An 18,349-nucleotide genomic window follows, 5' to 3' on the forward strand; every position below is an offset into this window, starting at 1 on the left:
TGCCAGGGAGTTTACAAGTCACCCCATCCCTGCTTCTTCTTCTTGTTCGGTCATTTTCAGCCATGTCTGACTCTTCATAACCCCATTTGGGGTTTTCTTAGCAAAGATACTGGAGTGGTTTGTCATTTCCTTCTCCAGCTTATTTTATAGATGAGTAAACTGAGGCAAACTGTGTGTTTGTGTGTGTGTGTGTGTCTGTGTGTCTGTGTGCGTGTGTGTGTGTGTGTGTGTGTGTGTGTGTGTGTGTTGTTTCTCTAGACTACAGCATGCTTATGGTTAGGGTTTAATTGCTGTTGTTCAGGTTGGGGGAGGAATGTGAGAGGAACAGATTATAAATGTATGTAAACATAAATTTAAAAAAGAGAAAGGAAAAGTAGGACATTCAATTGTAGAAAGTGTAAGCTCCTTGAGGGCAGGGACTGTTTCACTTTTGTCTTTGTATTCCCCACACTTAGCACCTGCCTGGGGCAAAGGAAGCTCTTAGGAAATGTTTGTTGATTGGCTGATTGAGGAGCTGAACTTTTACTTACCAAGCAGTAAGGAAAGGGGGAGAGAGGCAGGCCGGGAAGGGCGGAGGGGGCAGTTTGAATAGAAGAGTGATAAGACCATATCTATGCACAAGAAACTGAATCTGTTAGTATTTGAAGCATGGATTGGGGGAAGGAGTGAGCAGAGGCACAGAAACCCTTTATGAATCTTCTGCAGTGGTTTGGGGAAAGGGCAGGGCTTTTGTGACGTGGTTTAAATTCATTCAACAAATATTTATTATCCGCTACTGAGCCCAGAGCCCTTTGCTAAGTGCGGGAGGAGGTGCAAAATTTAGACAAGGTATGGTCTCTGTTTTAGTGGAGTTTAATAATAACAATAATAACAACAACAACAATAATAACAATAATAATATAGCTAACATTTGTATAGCACTTTAAGATTTGTGCAGTGTTTTACAAATATTATTGCATTTGATCCTTACCTGGGAAGTAGTTGTTATTATTATTCCCATTTTACAGATGAGGAAAGTGAGACAGACTGAGATTAAATGACTTGCCCAGGGACACTTACTAGTGTCGGAGGATATACTCAGGTTTTTCTAATTCCAGGTCCAAGTGCTCTATCCCATGGACTGTTTAGTTACCTCTATTTTTAGTCCAGTAGGGGAATATAAAATGTACCAAAAAACTTTGCCCCTATTGTACAGTAATATATGCTGCTTGTAACACATAGGTGTGAACAAAATGCCTTGTGATGTTTCCCTGGGGAAAATAATTTGTCTGGGGAGATCAGGGAAGGCTTCCTGGAGAGATGGCATTAGAGTTGAGGTTTAAACAATGGGAGGAATTCAACAGTGAAAGCACTTAGTATATGCAAGACCCTATGCTTGGCATGGGGGATGCATGACAGATCTGAAGCAGTCATTTTAAGAGGCCTAGTGGATAGAATGCTGGACTTGGAGTCAGAAAGACTGGGTTCCAATTTTGCGTCAACATTTGACTAGATAAGTGACCCTGGACAGCCTTAACCTCTGTCTACCTCATTTTCCTCATCTGTAAAACATAGATAACAATGTCATCTATCTACCAGTGTTGTGAGGATGAAATGAGATTGTGTGTGTGTGTGTGTGTGTGTGTGTGTGTGTGCATATCTATGTATATGGTGCTTTACCAGCCACAAAAGCAGGGTGGTTCAGTGGGCAGGGCTGGTTGGATGACCTGGGTTTGAGCTCCAATTTTTCTGCATACTTGCTATGTGATATTGGGTGAGTCATTTCACCTCTTATAGGGTCTTTAAGGAGAACTTAAAACACCAAGCAAATGTAAAGTGATGCTGGTCTATGACAAAATATGATCCAGACCCAGCTCTCAAAGAGCTTACAGTCCAATAAACTATCAAATGAGACTGTGTTGTTCAGTTGTGTCAGATTTGAATTCAGGAACATGAGTCTGTCTGACTCCAGGCCTGGCACTCTATCCACTGGGCCACCTAGCTGCCCAAATGAGACAACATTTGAGTAAATGTACCAGGGGATTATTACTTTCGTTGTGACCTCAGACACTTACTAGATGTGAGACCCTGGGCAAGTCACTTAACCCTGTTGACCTCAGTTTCCTCATCTGTAAAATGAGCTGGAGAAGGAAATGGCAAATATCTCCAGTATCTTTGCCAAGAAAACCCCAAATGGGGTCACAAAGAGTTGGACACTACTCTGTTTCCTTTTAGACCCCCCTACCCCCTTCCCTTACACCTAGTGTTTCCTCTCCCTCTCTGCAGATCCATTCTGATTCTGATGAAGGTGATGGCTCTATCAAATACACCATCTCTGGGGAAGGGGCGGGGACAATCTTCCTGATCGACGAATTGACCGGTGACATTCACGCCATGGAGCGGCTCGACCGGGAGCAGAAGACCTTCTACACACTTCGGGCCCAGGCACGGGATCGGGCCACAGACCAGCTCCTGGAACCGGAGTCAGAGTTTATCATCAAAGTCCAGGACATCAATGACAGTGAACCTCGCTTCCTGCAGGGCCCCTACATTGGCAGTGTGGCTGAGCTCTCGCCCATAGGTAGGTGACCAGAGTCTGCCTGTGGGGCTCGGTTTCTCTGTGTGTCTCTCACAGCCTGTTCTGCCTGTCTGGGAAGGAATATTCTGCTTGTGGCTCTGGCTCCCCGGGCAGTGGTTGGCAGGTTCTGGGAGGGTGCTCATTCCTTGGGACGTGAGGGGAGCCTGCCGGAGCCCTTGGACTGGGTAGGGCTACTCAGACTTCCAAATGCAGCTACAGCTCTTTGCTCCTGTTTGAGGTCTATTTGGAGGATCATTTGGGGCTGAGAGAAAATAATGGGTGACTGTAGACGTCCAAACACACACATACACCCATCAACTCAGTCACATCACAGATATGCTTGAGATATATCATGACAAAGAGAGACTGAATCTCATGTCCAGAGACACTCAGAGATACCATACACAAGATGCAGAGAGACATAAAGTCACACATACTCATGGACTGAGACACAGATTCAGAGAGACAGAATCAGAGAGAGGCGAGAGATGGAAACAGAACAAGGATGTATTAAGCTCTTACTGTGTGCTGAGCTCTGTGTGAAGCAGCTAGGATACAAAGAAAGGCAAAAAAAAAAACCATGTAGGGAGCTTATATTCTAATGAGGAACATAATGTGCAAATAACTATGTACCTATAAGATATATGCTACTGTGTAAACTGGAGGTGATTGCAGAGTTGGGGTGGGGGTCAGGGAGACCTGGAAAGAAGTCTTTCCTAAACTGAAACAAACTGAGACAGATACGAATACACACATATGCACAAAGTAGCCACCTACATATGCAAAAAGACATGCAGACTCATGTCCATAGAAAGGTATAGACAGATAGACACTCAGAGCGAGATGTGGGATGCACAGCTATAGATATATAGAGCAGATGCACACATACTTAGACAAATCAACATACAGAAACATAAATAAGTGCTGATTCAGTGAATTGGACACAGTCTGATGTCCAGGGTTTATCAGAAGGGGAAATGCCTACCTCTTTGCATTTCTCATTGGTACTTCCTTGGAGGGAAACTCATTCGGATGAAGCTGCAATGCTTTGTCTGTTAGATACAGAAATTCTTGGGAGGCCACCCCCATACTAAGCTAGCTCTGGGGTGCCTTCTGTTCTAACCTGGCGATTCTGCTCTGGCACTTTCTGTGGCCCTCTGCCACCTTGGAAACATGAGGTTTGGGTGGGAGCCGGGGCCTAGGGCAGAGGGGAGGGAAGGCCTTCTCTCCCTTGGTCTCTCATGTGCAGCCCTGAGGTGTGGTCTCTTTCTATGTATCTACTGCCTGTCACTAAAGGGTCCAGGAGCAGGGCTTGGGGATGAGCTTTGTTCCTCCAGGGGAATTCAGGGAGTTGGGTTTCAAGGGGTGGGACACACGAGGACACGAGGAGTCATCCTGTTTCTGGGAGTGATAATTCCCAGCTCTCTCTGGGCCAGTGCAATTGACAGGTAATGATCAGGCAGCTTCTTCCAAATAATCAGCCCAGGGAAATGGAAGAGGAGAAAGTGGGCCAGGAAGAGTGACAGATGCAAAGGAAGGGGAGGACTGGGGAGGCAACTGGGAACCAGAAGCACCAATGTGTACATATACATGTTTCACTCCTCTCCATCTCTATGTGTACTTACAATATGTGTACATATAGTACTTGTGAATGCACTCATACCCCGAGAATTTAGATTGTGAGAATAACTACTTGCATGGGGACTGGATATGTATGTGTATATATATATATTGTGTGCACATCTGCTTCTGAGTGAACATAAGGTGTGTGTAAGAGGAAGACAGAGAGAGAGCAACAAGGAGAGAGGGAGAATGAGAGAGAGAGATACAGAGAGACAGAGACAGAGAGAGAGCAACAAGAAGAGAGGGAGAATGAGAGAGAGGGAGGGAGAGAGAGAGAGAGAGAGAGAGAGAGAGAGAGAGAGAGAGAGAGAGAAAGAGAGAAAGAGGGAGAAGACAGGAGGGGGGAGAGAGAGAGAGGGACAGGAGGAAGAGAGAGGGGTAGAGAGAAGGAGAGAGAGAGAGAGAGGGAGGGAGGGAGAGAGGAGGGAGAGAGAGGGAGAGAGAAAGAGGGGAGAGACAGAGACAGAGAGAGAAGGAGGAAGTGAGGGAGGGAGAGAGGGGGGAAAAGAGAGAGAGAGAAGAGGGAGAGAGACAGGAGGGGGAGAGAGAGAGAAAGAGAGAGAGGGAGACAGGAGGGAGAGAGAGGGGTAGAGAGAAGGAGAGAGAGAGAGAGAGGAGGGAGAGAGAGGGAGAGAGAAGGAGGGGAGAGACAGACAGAGAGGAGGGAGGGAGAGAGGGACAGAGAGAGGGACAGAGAGAGGGGGAGAGAGAGCACATACATGCCGGTTGAAGCAGACAACATAGAGCCCAAGTTGGCATTATCTGTATCCTTGGCACCATATTTTAAGAGGGACGTTGACAAGATGGATAACATCCAGAGAATGGCAACCAGAATGGCAAGAGGATTGAAAACTAGACCATATTGATGATCATTAGAAGGAACCAGGATGTTTAGCCTGGAGAAGACACAGCAGAAATGATACAGACAACCGACCTGGGTTCGAATCTTACTTCTAATACTTGCTGTTTTTATGACCTTGGGCAAGACACATAATCTCACTGAACCTCAGTTCCCTCACCTGTAAAACGTGAGAGATTGGACTAGTTGACCCCAGAGATTTCTTCCTGACTTAAATCTCTAGCACTATGACGGCTGCCTTCAGGTATGTGAAAGGATGCCATTGTTCTGCTTGGCCCCAGAGGGTAGAAGTAGGACCAATTCATTCAGAACATGACAACAAATATTTATTAAATACGTGCATATGCAGAACTCTTTGTTAAGTAGATGTTGGAGAGATTCAAAGATGATTAAGGTAGAGTCCCTGCCGTCAAAGAACCACCAATTACTACAGGCAAAAGACCCACCATTAACTGTACTATGCAGTATTATGTAACAGATGCTTCAAGAGAAATACAAAACAAAGCATGGTATGAGGTCTGAAAGGGGAGTTCATTACCAATGCAGTGAAGTTACAAGGAGGTAGATTTGGGTTCAGTATAATTAAGAACTTCTTAAAAATCAGAGTTATCTAGGAATGAATGGTCTGCCTTGTTGCCAGGTAGTAAGTTATTTGGTGCTTAGAAGACTCAAGCAGAATATGGATGACTATTTTGAGCCTCAGTTTCCTCATCTGTTGATGGGTATAATAATTGATTCCCTATAGGGACTAATCAAGTGAGATAATGAATTTTGAAGGTCTGTGAAGTGTCAAGTGCTGAACCAGTCAGTTGGAGATTTTTAGGAGAGGTAGCTTTGATGAAATGGAAGGAGCTCTGTCCTGGGAAACACGAGCTCTGGGTTCAAGTCCCAGATTCCTCACCAGTTATGTGACCTCAAATAAATGACTTACCTCCTTGAGCCTAGGTTTACTCCTCTATCAGTGACAATGGTAGGTAGCTAGGTGGTGCCATAGTGCACAGAGCATTGGACCTAGAGTTAGGAAGACCTAAGTTCAAATTCAGCTTAAGACTTAGCAGCTATATGACCCTGGGAAAGTCACTTAACTTCTTTCAGCCTCAGTTTCCCCTCAATTATAAAATGCAGATCCCAGGGTAGTAATGAGTTTCAAATGAGTCAACATATATAAAGTACTTTGCAAGCCTTAAAGTGCTATATAAATACTTCTTGTTGTTATTGAAAATTAACTAATGACCTCCCAGAACAGTTGTGAACACTGTATTTGGAGACAAAGACCTTTGCTTTGAAAACAATCTCGGTCACTTACTGTATGTGTGACCTTGGGCAGATGACTTTCCCTCTCTGTGAGGAGGGCATTGAACTAGCTAAAGTCTCCTTCAGCTCTCAATCTTAAGATCCAATGGGAGGTGTGAGTACAATCATGTTTAAGGGGGTAGCTGAGGTTGGTTCACATTGAATTGATGACCTCCATGGGTATGGAAGGGCCAGGTTGGTGGGAGAGGGTGCAAAGGCACAGACCCCTGTGAAGAGCTGGGGATAATCCCTGACACAGTGGCTGTTCTTTCTGGGTGAGTGGGTGGACTTCAGAGCCAAATAAACCAGCTAGACCATTGGGGAAGGAAATTAAATGAAATTTATTTATTTTACTTCAGCAACTTTTAAAGTGGAAGCAATCCTGGCACCAGGGTATTCGACAAGGATCTAGACAGCTTTGAAAATCACTCACATTTACTGAGTTGCCTGATCACCAAATGATGGGAACACGGCCTACGAGAGGCGACAGTGTCTGTGCAAAATTGGAGATCAGAGGGAGAAGCGAAATACGGCTGGGAAACATGAAAGGCGGCAATCCTTGCAAATTAGCATGCTTAGAAGTTAAAAGGGAAGGGGAGTGTGCGGAGCAGCTTCAGATGGGCCAAGACTCCAATGAGAGGGAGGGGCAACCAGAAGTAGGCAGGGAGCCTTGGCTCTGACTTCAGGTCCCAGCTCCATCCACTCGCTGTGTTACCCTGGGGCAAATTGCTTCCTTTTTCTGAACCTCAGTTGTCTAATCTGTAAAATTTAGTTGGACCAGCTGATTTCTAAGATCCTTTCCAGCTCAAAATTGTATGATTTGTAAAATGAGGGGCTCAAGCTGGTTGGACTCTGAGGTCCCTTTCCCACTTGCATAGTCTGTGTTCATCTATGCTAACATCCCTGCCTTGCCAGTAATAATATTCTGTGATGTGTTGCATCTCCCGTGCTACTGGAGCCCTGTCTTTGGGCAGAGGGAAGGATGGTCCTCGGCCCCTTCTCCCTTTCCTGTCACAAGTAGAAATTTGAATCTGGGGGCCCAACGGGCTATAATTTGCCAAATGGTGCATATGGATGGGGGAGTTTGGTTCCCAGACATCCCTTCCACGCTCTGAGCAGCTCCCTGCAGGGGAGACAGTAATGCAGTCAGAGCCACCCAAGACACTCATTGAATAATAACAACCAACCTCCAGCACTTTGAACTTTTCCAGCTGGCTTTCAAATACATTATCTCATTTTATCCTCATAAGACTATTTAAAGCCAGACAGGATCATTCCCATTTTCCAGAGAAGGAAACTCAATCAGGCCCAGAGAGGAGTAGGGTCTTACCCAAGGTGATAGTGCTAGTCAATAAGGAAGCTGCAATGAGAACCCAGACCTCTGGACTACCAGTTCAATGTTTTTTTACTACACTCCTAATCATGCTAATCTGTGCTCTGGTGAACAAATGGAGGGACATTGGTTGGGAGAACAATAGAATTTTAGAGCCAGAAGGGATTTAGCAATTATCTGGCCTTATAAAACCCATTGTACAGATAAAGAAATAGGATCTTTGGATTTAGAGCGGGACAGGAAATCATATCTTTCAACCCCTTCATTTTATGGATGAAGAAACGGAGGACTAGAGAGTTAAGTGGCTTGCCAAGTTCATACAGGTAGTGAATTATAGATCTTGGATTTAAACTCTGGACCCCTGACCCCCAAAGCCACTGCTCTTTCTACTATACTGTGAGGTCCAGAAAGGAAGCGATTTGCCCAGGGTCACATTGTGAATTAGTTGTTGGCAGGGCTAGAATCAATAGTATAAAAAAACAGAAGCCATGGTCAGGCCTAAATGAACCTGACCAGCACCATCTTTGAAGACCTCTGCTATGAAGGAAGATCAAGGAGGATGAGGGTATTGGTGTGCCTGGCCACAAAAGACCCTCTTCCTAGGCTGGGTCATGGCTCACTGTCTCCACTGGGAATAACAGGAAGAAGGCTGACTCAGTGACCAGGGAGAGGGCTGGCTAGGGAGCCCCCAGGGGCCAGAGGTGGAATCAATCGTGCCTAGCGTCCACAGAGACAACTTCTAAAGAAGTTTTTAATTAAAGTCCAGGAAGATCTATATGTGCAATATCTCTTCGCCTAGCAACAGCGCTTGGCTTTCAATACCAAGAGGGGCCAGGCCTGGGAGAGGGGGAAGAATGAGGCCAAGGCAGGGGAGGACAAGAGGAGGGGCAGGCAGAGGCCTCTGTGTCCCCTTTGGAGAAGAGCTTTCTGTTCAGGCATCTGGACTCAGGGTGCCATAGAGATGAGGCACTCTGAGTCCCCTGAAAGACCCTGGAGGTCCAGAACCAAAAAGGGATAATGAGACCTGGGAGGAGAGAGAGAGAGAGAGAGAGAGAGAGAGAGAGAGAGTGTGTGTGTGTGTGTGTGTCTGTGTGTGTGTGTGTGTGTAGGGGGGGAAGTCAGGGTCCCCTCTGGATGAATTAGTAACCTGGGTCTGGGGCATTTAGGGATCTGATTCTCTCCTGCTAGAAGCCAAGAGTAACACAATAAAAGCCTAATCAAAGCAGCATCATCAATCCTACTTAATGCAGGCCTAATGTAAGTGCTGAGAGCAACAGCCAGTGAATTACAATTCTGAGTCTGGGGAAGAAGCCCTGATGCAGGAGGCAGGAGGTCTGGATTCTAGGCCAGTCTTTTCTGTTAGCTGCCTCTATGTCCTTAGACAAGTCAATTTCCTTCTCTGGGTCTCAATTGTCTTTGCTGTAAAATGAGAGCTTTGAAATAGATAATCTTTTTAGGCATTTCCAGCTCTAACATTCTATGTTCTAAGGTTCTTTCTAGTTTTGTGTCCTATGTTTTAGTATCTGAGGGGATAAAATCCTCTCTAAGAGTGACATTTTACATTCTACAGTTTATGTTTTAGGTGCTAACATCCTTTGTTCTAAAGTCCCTTTTTACCACCAATGCGTCATGATACTGTGAGTAGGATTTAAGAGCCTGGATGTGCCTCCTCTTTCCAAGGGGGCACTTTGGTCCTACCTCTCAGGCCTGATTGTCCTGAGGGGCCATAACTGCCTTGACCAAGTATCAGATTGGCCTTCTCTTACCCCCTTTGCCCTACGGTGGTGGGGAGGGAGGGCCAGACCCAACAGCGGGGGATGAGAATAGTCAGGACGTCTTAGCAACCACAGATGTTTGAGCAGCTGAGAAATCCTAGCCACCCCCAAACCCCACACACTGGCTGAAGCTAAAATCATCCCTGATTTGGGCTGGATGGGTGCCCACAGCTTCTGGACACACTAATTGGTAACTGTTGGTGGCTCATGGACGATTCCTGCTTCCAGGAGCTCGGCAGAGTGTTCTGCTCAACACTCTTGTTGCTACTGCTTGGAGGGTCATCACCCAAGGCCATCTCCTGCAGGAGGGAAAAGAAGAATGAAGGGGGAGTACCTGGCCCTGTGCTCCCCTCCACCACCACCCCATCCTTTGCTGCCCCTACTATCCCACCTCTTCTCTCTTCCTTTCTATTCCTCGTCCATCCCTGCTTCTCTTTCCCTGTCCCTTTCCCCTCCTCTCCCTCTTCTCCCCTGGGTCTTCCTCTGTCCCCACCTCCATATCCTGCTGCTGCATCTCCCCCGTTTTCCTTTTCCTGCTTTGCCTCTCCCCCTCAGCTGCTGTCCAAAGTCTCCTGTGTCTCCCAAGGCTCATCCGTCTAGATTAGGCTGTGCAGCCGGAAGCCCGGGGGTTGAGGCCAGCACAGTGAGCTGGCTGCAGGAGTGATGATCACCGAGGGAGCTGAGAAGAGCTTGAGAAGGAGGCTTGTTTCCTGTGTAATCAGAACGTTCCTGGGGCCTTGACAAGTGGTTTTTAATTTTTAATAGAAAGTGTTCAGAGCAGTTATAGCAGCTGCAGGTGATGGAGAAAGACAGGGCAGGGATAGAGTTTCTTTTTAAAAAGTCTGAAAAGCAACATATAAGTCTGGGAAGTCCCCCCAGCCCAGATTCCTGTCAAATGTGTGGCTTATACTGGATAATTTCTAGGGCCTCTTCCAGTTCTGACAGCCCATGTGTCTGAGGTCCCTTCCATCTCTGAGATTGTGTTCCAAGGTCCCTTTCATTTTTACCATTCTGTGTTCTAGGACCCCTTTTCACCTTGGACATTCTATGGCATAAGGTCCCTCCCACCTGGACAGCCTACGTTTTAAGGTCACTCTCTAAGTGACACACTCTGTGTGCCTTCCATCTCTGATCTATATTCTATATTCTGTGGCTTTTTGGAGCACTCATTCTCATGTCTGTGTCTCCTCCCATCTCCCTGTGCCCTGACCGAGGCTGACCAATGGAGGAAGAGGCTGCCTGGACAGACTTAGGCAAGGTGGCTATAACGCCATGATAGATGGTAGATGGAACACTCCAAAGGTTTATCACAGCTTTGTCCACAAAAATGACCCAGTTTTTTTTATTTCCTAGAGTAATTTCAAGCAAGGAAGGATTCACAGCCTGAGCTGAATACTGTTAGGGGCAGGGAACTGAGTTTCAGTGACTCAACTTCTTCATCTTTAACATGGGGATAATAATCTCTACCCTGACTTTCCCATGGGGCTGTCAAAAAACAAAGCATTTGTAAACAACCTCAAAGAACTACTGAATCATGCACTATGATTTCATTTTATTTTTATTATTATTATTACATCTTCTTTCCTCACCTTTAATTCTTCCTCCTTGCCCTCTTCTTCCTCTTCAATCTCTTTCTTCCCCTGATTTGTATTGCTCCTTCTTCCAGTTCTTTTCTTCTTCCATGAATTTTCCCTCCATTTCTTTTTCCTCACTTCCTTTTTCTTCTTTTTCCCCCTCAGACTTTTCTTTTCCCCCATCCCCATTTGTCCTTTCACTTTCTCCTGCCAAATTATGTCTTCTTCTTCTTCCTCTTCCTTCTCCCCATCTGATTCCCCCATTCTCTTTTTTTGCTCTTTCTACCTCTTTTTCTTCCTCTTGGTCATTTGTTGCTTGCAACCACAGTGGGACTGCTGAACCTTGCTGGGGTCTTGGTCCCTGCTAGCTGCAGACAGTCAAGAAACAAATGTAATTTTCTTTTTTTCTTTTTTTTCTTCAAATGTTATTTTCTTCAGTCAGACACAGAACATGAACCTTCTGGCTGCCCAAGAGCCCTGCATTTCCTGACACCACTCTTGCCATCACCAGGGCTAGGTTAGGACCCAGCTGACCTGGAAATGGCAGCATGGATAGGGGACTGGTCCAGATAATCTAGTAGACAGACAGATAGATGATAGATGATAGATAGATACATAGATACATAGATACATAGAGCAGTGTCAAGCTCTGTGCTAAGCACTAGAGAGACAAATACAAATAAGCAAGATAGTTCCTGTTCTCAAGGAGCTTATACTTTAAAGAAGAAGACAATTCTTAAAGGGTTCTGGAAATCAGGAGTGGGGGCATGTTGTAGCATGTCTGATGATGTCCAATAAGTGAATTGAAGGCCTGCATTCATGCAAGATAAGGCAAAAGTTCATTTGTCAGAGCCTACTGTGATTTTAGGGGCAGAAACCGGATATCTGGTGGAAAGGATGTGGGACTAGAGTCTGGATTGGAGATGGCTTGCTCTGGATATGGCTCAGAAGGTTCATATCCCTGGAGGAAAGAGACCACATAATTAGGAATATAAAGGGAAAATAGAAATAATAAAATAGGAAAAAATAGGGAAAAAAGCAACCTGAATTTGGAGCCAGAGGACCAACATTTAAATTCTGGCTCTGCTATTTACTGCCCGTGGGACCTTAAGCAAGCCATTTCCTCATCTGTAAATGAGAGCATTGGCCTTAATGGTCTCTTCCAGCTCTCAATCCTGCGTTCTTACACCTAGTGCCCACCAGGGATATTCCTTTGAGGGTCCCTGCTATGTAGGGAATACTGACCCGGTGATACCTTTTCTTTTCTAAACCCTACCAAATCAAGCGACATCCAAAAAGACTTCTGGTCCCTGAGTACTACTCTCATGATATAATGAGGTCCCCAGGGGCCTGGGGAAGAGCCAGAACCAGAGAGAGGGACAAGAGGAGAAAACCATCAATGACATCCCACTGCCTAAAAGGCCAGAGAGGCCTGACATTCAAGGCCCTCCACTTTCTAGTCCCAAATTACCTTTCCCGGCTTATCTCACAGTGAACAGAACGCTGGACCTGGATTTGAATCCTAGCCCCATTCAATACTTCCTAGCTGTATAATGTTAGGAAACCACTTCATCTCTCTAGGCTGGTTTCCCTGGGGCAGGCTTATGGTGTCCACTGTAATAGCTACCTCCTGCCCCTATCAAGTTAATAATGTAGTAAGGATTTTATAAATTGGTATTGTATAGTGATTCTTAGAAAGATCAGGAATGTTAACTCTCTTAATTATACAATCCTAGAGCACTTTAAGCTCATGACACAATTTTTGCACAATAATTCTGGTAGGTTTTCATATACCTATTAGCAGGCATTTATTAAGTGTCTACTGCATACCAGGCATTATGGATACAGAGACAAATGGTCATTTTACAGATGAGGACACAGACTCAATGATATTTAAATGATTTGGCTATGGTGACAGAGCCAGTAAGTAACAGAACTGGAATTTGAACCCAAGATGTCCTAGCGCCAGGTCTGGTCTTCTTCCTACAATACCATGCCTGGGGTTCTGTGCTCTCCCTATCTCTCAGGGTTATTAGGAAGAAAATGCTTTGTAATCTCTAAAGCACTGTGGAACTTGCTATTTTGTCTACACTCCATCAAACTGGATTGCTAGCTACGTCCATGTATGTATGCGTTTCCTACCTTCCTGTCTGCTCAGGATGTTCCATTCACCTAGACAACCTTTTTCCCCAACACTGCCCCCCCCATCTCCACCTGCTAAAATCTCTCTCATGTCCAATGCCCTCTCCCTTTGGACAGTTGACACTTGAATATAATCTTACATTCAGTTTCATAATAATCATCATAATAATAGCTAACATTTATGTAGAGCTTACTGTGTGCCAGGCTTTATACTAAGTGCTTCACAATTATCATCTCATTTGATGAAGTACTGCTGGAAGGGAGGTACTACTAGGCAAGCATGGATCAAGTGACTTGCCCAGGGTCACATAGCTAGTAAATATCTTAGGCTGGATTTGAACTCGGATCTTCTTGACTCCTGCTGCTCTATCCACTGTACCACTTAGCTACCATAGTGTTGATGGTTAGGAAGGGAAGAAATTGGCATAAATAAGAATGACTAGGAAAGGCTTCCTGGAGGAGGAGGGCTTTGAACTAGCCTGTCAAAATATGAGAAGGCTTGGTAAAGGCAGAGAAAATAAAGATTATCTTCTCTCCTGTCTCTCTTATTTATAGAAAGATAAACTAAGGCCTAGAGTCATTTGCTGAAAATCATATAGCAGTCCTCCAATCCCCTAGGGACCTTAAACTACATTTCTGCAGAATGACAGGTGACTTTTCCATCCATCATTTCTGATATGTTGGCAGCCCCATTGGGTTGACGGCACATAATGACATAGAGAGAGACCTTGGTTCTATCCCGAGTGCTGAGGCTAAAACCTAGCTGTATGACCTTGAAGAAGCTGCTGCCTCTCCTGGGGCCTCAGTGTCCTCACTAAAATGAAAGAGTTGGCTGCGATGGTCTCTAAGGTGATTTCTACCCATAATGCTCCACATTCTCAGATGATTTGCAGTGTTGATCTGCCATGATTCCAAGGGAGGGGTGTCGATGTGGCAAGTGTGTACAGTGGAGGGTGTTCTGCCGTGTGCAGGGGGGTTGGAATGGGGAGAATTCTATGTGAGGGGAGCTGCTGGGGTGGGCTATCTGGGAAAAAGGCAAATACTAGTGATCTTTCAGTACCAGCAGTTAACAGTAAGAGTAGTAAAGAAACCAAGACAAAGTAACCAAAGTCTCCAAGTTGCAACTGGGGAGCATGTGCTCTGCAGGGATGAGATGGGCCCAGAAAAAAGCCCAAATCCTATTTGAGGTTCTCTAAGTCTGTGGGGATGGGCAGAACCACCTACTCCCTCACCCCCAGCTGCCCCAATACTGGTACATGGAAGCTTAGTGATCTGGAAGACAAAAAGAGTTTCATTTGTGTAAATAAAAGTCTAGTGTACAGAACAAGGCAGATGGTCCAGCCCTCTTCGGTTCTGGTCATATTGTGTCTGAAGTACTGCTTTTGGCTCAGAGTTCTACAGCAACAGACAAAGGAGTATGAATAGCCCAGCAAGGTTGAAGTTTGGAGAGAGAGGAGACACTATTTGATAGTCAAAGGAAATGAGGATATTAAGCCTGGAGGTGACTAAGTGGGAAAGCAGCAGAGTATAGTGAAAAGAGTGTGGGCTCTGGAGTCAGAGAACCTGAGTTCAGATCACACCTCCAGTACTGCCTATATGATCTTCAACAAGTCACGACTTCTCTGGGCCTCAGTTTCTTCATCTATAAAATGGGGGGGGGGAGATGTTGGACTAGATGATCTCTGAGGTCCCTTCTGGCTCTCAAACTATGATCTTATGATAGAGCAGCTGTCTTTGTGTATCTGAAAGGCTAGCATGCTCCAGAAGGATGAGACTTATTCTGCTTGGTTCTGGAGGACAGAACTAGGAGTGCTGGGTGGAAGAGAACCTTCCTAAGGCCTGGAGTGTTTTAGGAGTAGAAAAGGTTGCCTCAGGAGGGAATGAGCTCCCTGTCACTAGAATTTTTAAACAAAGATGGGGTGACCACTTCTTAAGGATGGAGTGTGGGATGTCCTCTTACCTGTGCAGAGACATGATGTCAAACAAGCAGTCTCTCTCTGGCCCCTAACACCCACAATTGTGGAGGACTCAGTATAATGGGGTCCTTGGAGTGCTACGTAACAGGCCGCCCCTAGGATACCCTCGCACTGTGTCGAGGCTCAGGCTGGGACATGGGAGAAGCAGCAAAGGGCCCGAGGGTTCAATAGCAATAGTAGCCAGCACTTACATTGTGCTTTAAAGGGGTTTCCAGTGGGGAAATCCTGCTCTGTTTTGATAGCTACAGCCAGGAAACTACTGTTTCAGTCCTAGCTCGGGTACCTCCTACCTGTGTGACCTGAAACAAATCACTTTACTGCTCTGAGCCTCAACTTTCACATCCAGAAAATGGGAATGATAGCCACAGAGTCCTTGAAACTCAGAATTACTTAATCAGTACCTGAGCAGGAGTGGTCTTTATATCTGCCCAAAGTGGTTGTGCAGCCTTTGCTCAAAGACCTTCGCTGACAGAGGACTCACTCTCTCCTAATGTGGTCTATTCCGTTCTTGGACAGATCTTATTCAATTTAATTCCATTCAAAAAGCAGGTGTTAGACATGTAATATGTGCCTATGTTACATTCTGGAGATGCAAAAAAAAAAAATCCTACTATCAAGGATCTGAAATTCTACTGGGAGGAGACAATAGGAACAGAAATAACTGAATCCGAAATATATAATAATTTTGGGGGGAAGGGCAGCCCTAACAAGTGAGGGGCACAGGGGATCAGGAAAGTCCCAGCGTAGAGATGGAAGTTGTGGTGAACCATGAAGAGAGTCAGAGACTTCAAGAAGCAGAGATGAGAAGAGAGAACGTTCCAGGCCTGGGGGAGCAGATGGGATATTGTGAGAAAGCACCGAGTAGCCCATTTGGGCTAGAATGTTGGCTTCTGTGGTTTTCCTTACATAGCACTTACACTGCCTACTTTCTAGGGCTGTTAGGAGGATCAAATTATATCATGACTGTGGAAGATGCTTTACAAACCATAGAACACCATAGAAATAAATATATACTGATTATACATGCACACACACACACACAGACAAACACACACACACACACACACACACTGATAGGATTTTCGAGATCATCTAGTCCAGCTAGCTCTCATCGTGCACATAAAGAAACAGTCCCAGAGAAGTGAGAGGACTTGTCTAAGGTAGTAAGGTAACCAATTTGAGATTCAAACTCAGGCCCCTTGACTCCAAATGGAGCGCTTCTTCTGTTGCAATCTCCTTGCTGTATACCGTGGATCCTTGTCCATCTCTAATAATAACAATAGCCAGTATTTATAGAGTGCTTTAAAGTTAACAAACAACTTTACAGATATTTCATTTGATTCTCACAGTAATCCTGGGAGGTAGATGCTATTACTATCGCCATTTACTATTGAGGCAGGCAGAGGTTAAGTGACTTGGTCAGGGTCACACAGCTAGTAAGTGCCAGAGGCTGTATTTGAACTCAGGTTTTCTTGATTCCAAGTGCAGTGCTTTATCCACTACGACACCTAACTGCCTCTAAGCTAATTTTCCTGAGTCTTATGGCATTTCTACCCCTTAGCAATATCAGGATGATAGATTCTGGAAAGACTATGCAAAATGTGTATTGAATTTGGTGGTCCCGTCTACAGGAGATAGCACCGCTATACCCTAGCCAGGGGTACTCTGGGATTCAGAGAATGGATATGACTTGACCAAGGTCATAGAAGTAGTCACTAGGAGAGCTCAGACTGGAATGCTGGTGTGCGAGGCTCAGAATCTCACTGGCTAAAGTACCTGTATTTCCCTCTCCTACTCTAAACCTTGGTTCTTTGCTCCCCATCCTTCCTTCCCTGGAATGCTAAGATACCATACCTCATCCTTCTCCTCCTCCTCCTCATCAGTGGTTTCAATTTTAATTGAAGAGAGGGAGGTGCATTGCAGGGGTGGGGTGGCCTGGGTTGGAGGGAGAGGAGTGGGTGGGGAGGGAAAGAAGACAAAGAAGGAAATATATGTCTCTCCAGAATGAGAGCCCGCCAAGGGCCAGAGAGGGAGGGAGGGAGGGGGAGAGAGAGAGAGAGAAAGTGAGAGAGGGAAGGAAGGAAGGAGGGAGGGAGGGAGGAAGGATGGGAGGGGAGCTCACCGAGAAATGCTGCAGTAGCATTTCCAGACACTTCCTCATTAGGCCAGGCAGTGAGCTGGGTTCACCTCTGGACTGGTCTGGCAGGACAGCTTAAAGACCATGCTGCCCATGGGGAAGAAGAGCAACAGCTGGGATGAGATGGGCCAAGGCCTGGGGAGGGGGAACTCAGGAGTCCCAAATATTCTGATCTCTCATTCCCAGCTGGAGCCCTGGGCTATGCAAATGGGTATGGGGGCAGAGTGGATGGGGTACCTCCGGCAGGGACGTGAGTTAGAACCAGGAGACACCTTCAGGGTGGTCTAAATAAATCCTTAATTTTGCAAATATAGAAACTAAGATCTGGAAGCTTTCCCCGAACTTTTTGTGTGAGCTTGGACAAATCACTTACCCAATCTCGATGTATCTCCTCATCTGTAAAATGAGAGTTTTGAGAGGTTCTTTATCTTGGGGTCCATGGATAGAAATCAGGGGTCTGTGAAGAAAATTGTATATTTATATAATTGGTTCTCTTTGTAACTCTATGTATTTTATTTTATGCCTTTAAAAAGATTTCTCTAAGAACAGATCCACATGCCAACCAGACTGAATCTCTAGTCTAGTTTGATCTCTAAGGTTCCTAACAGCTTGGTCAATTTATGTTCTAAGGTCTCTTTCTGGTCTGACATTCTATGTTCCAAAGTCCCTTCTAGCTTTGATATTCCAGATTCTAAGTTTCCTTCCATCTCTGACATTCAATTTAGAATTTAGTTCAACAGTCATTCATTAAGTGCCTCCTATGTAGAGGGCCCTACGTTCAGTGCTGCAGATAAAAATACAAAAAACAGCCCAGTCCTTTCCTCCTAAGGATACTGTAATTGACTAGCGGTAGATATAACATGCACACAGATAAGGTAGAATGTGATGGGGCAAATGAGAGGTCCACCCAAAGTGCCCTACGAAAACCTGAGGCTTCCTTTAGGTTCTGGTCTAAAGTCTGACTCTTATTCTAGGACACTTCAGCTCTTTTATAAGGCAGGTGAAGCCTCAGAGGTCCGTCTGTCCATCTGTCTCTTAGGCTCTCCCTACGCCTCTCCCCAGCTGCTCCCAGCTGAGCCT

General features: G+C 45.4%; 1 protein-coding gene across 1 annotated transcript in view; it reads left to right on the forward strand.

The window, feature by feature from the left end:
* The window catches only part of CDH22 (cadherin 22), a 98,626-nt gene that overhangs the window by 24,661 nt on the left and 55,616 nt on the right, over positions 1–18,349 (forward strand). Inside the window, exon 4 of the mRNA XM_027869661.1 lies at positions 2,266–2,560. Within this exon, the coding sequence (XP_027725462.1) occupies positions 2,266–2,560 (295 nt within the window). The remainder of the gene's footprint in view (positions 1–2,265; positions 2,561–18,349) is intronic.

This window comes from Vombatus ursinus, unplaced genomic scaffold (assembly GCF_900497805.2).
Source record: "Vombatus ursinus unplaced genomic scaffold, bare-nosed wombat genome assembly UNPS02014793.1, whole genome shotgun sequence".
Taxonomy (NCBI): domain Eukaryota; kingdom Metazoa; phylum Chordata; class Mammalia; order Diprotodontia; family Vombatidae; genus Vombatus; species Vombatus ursinus.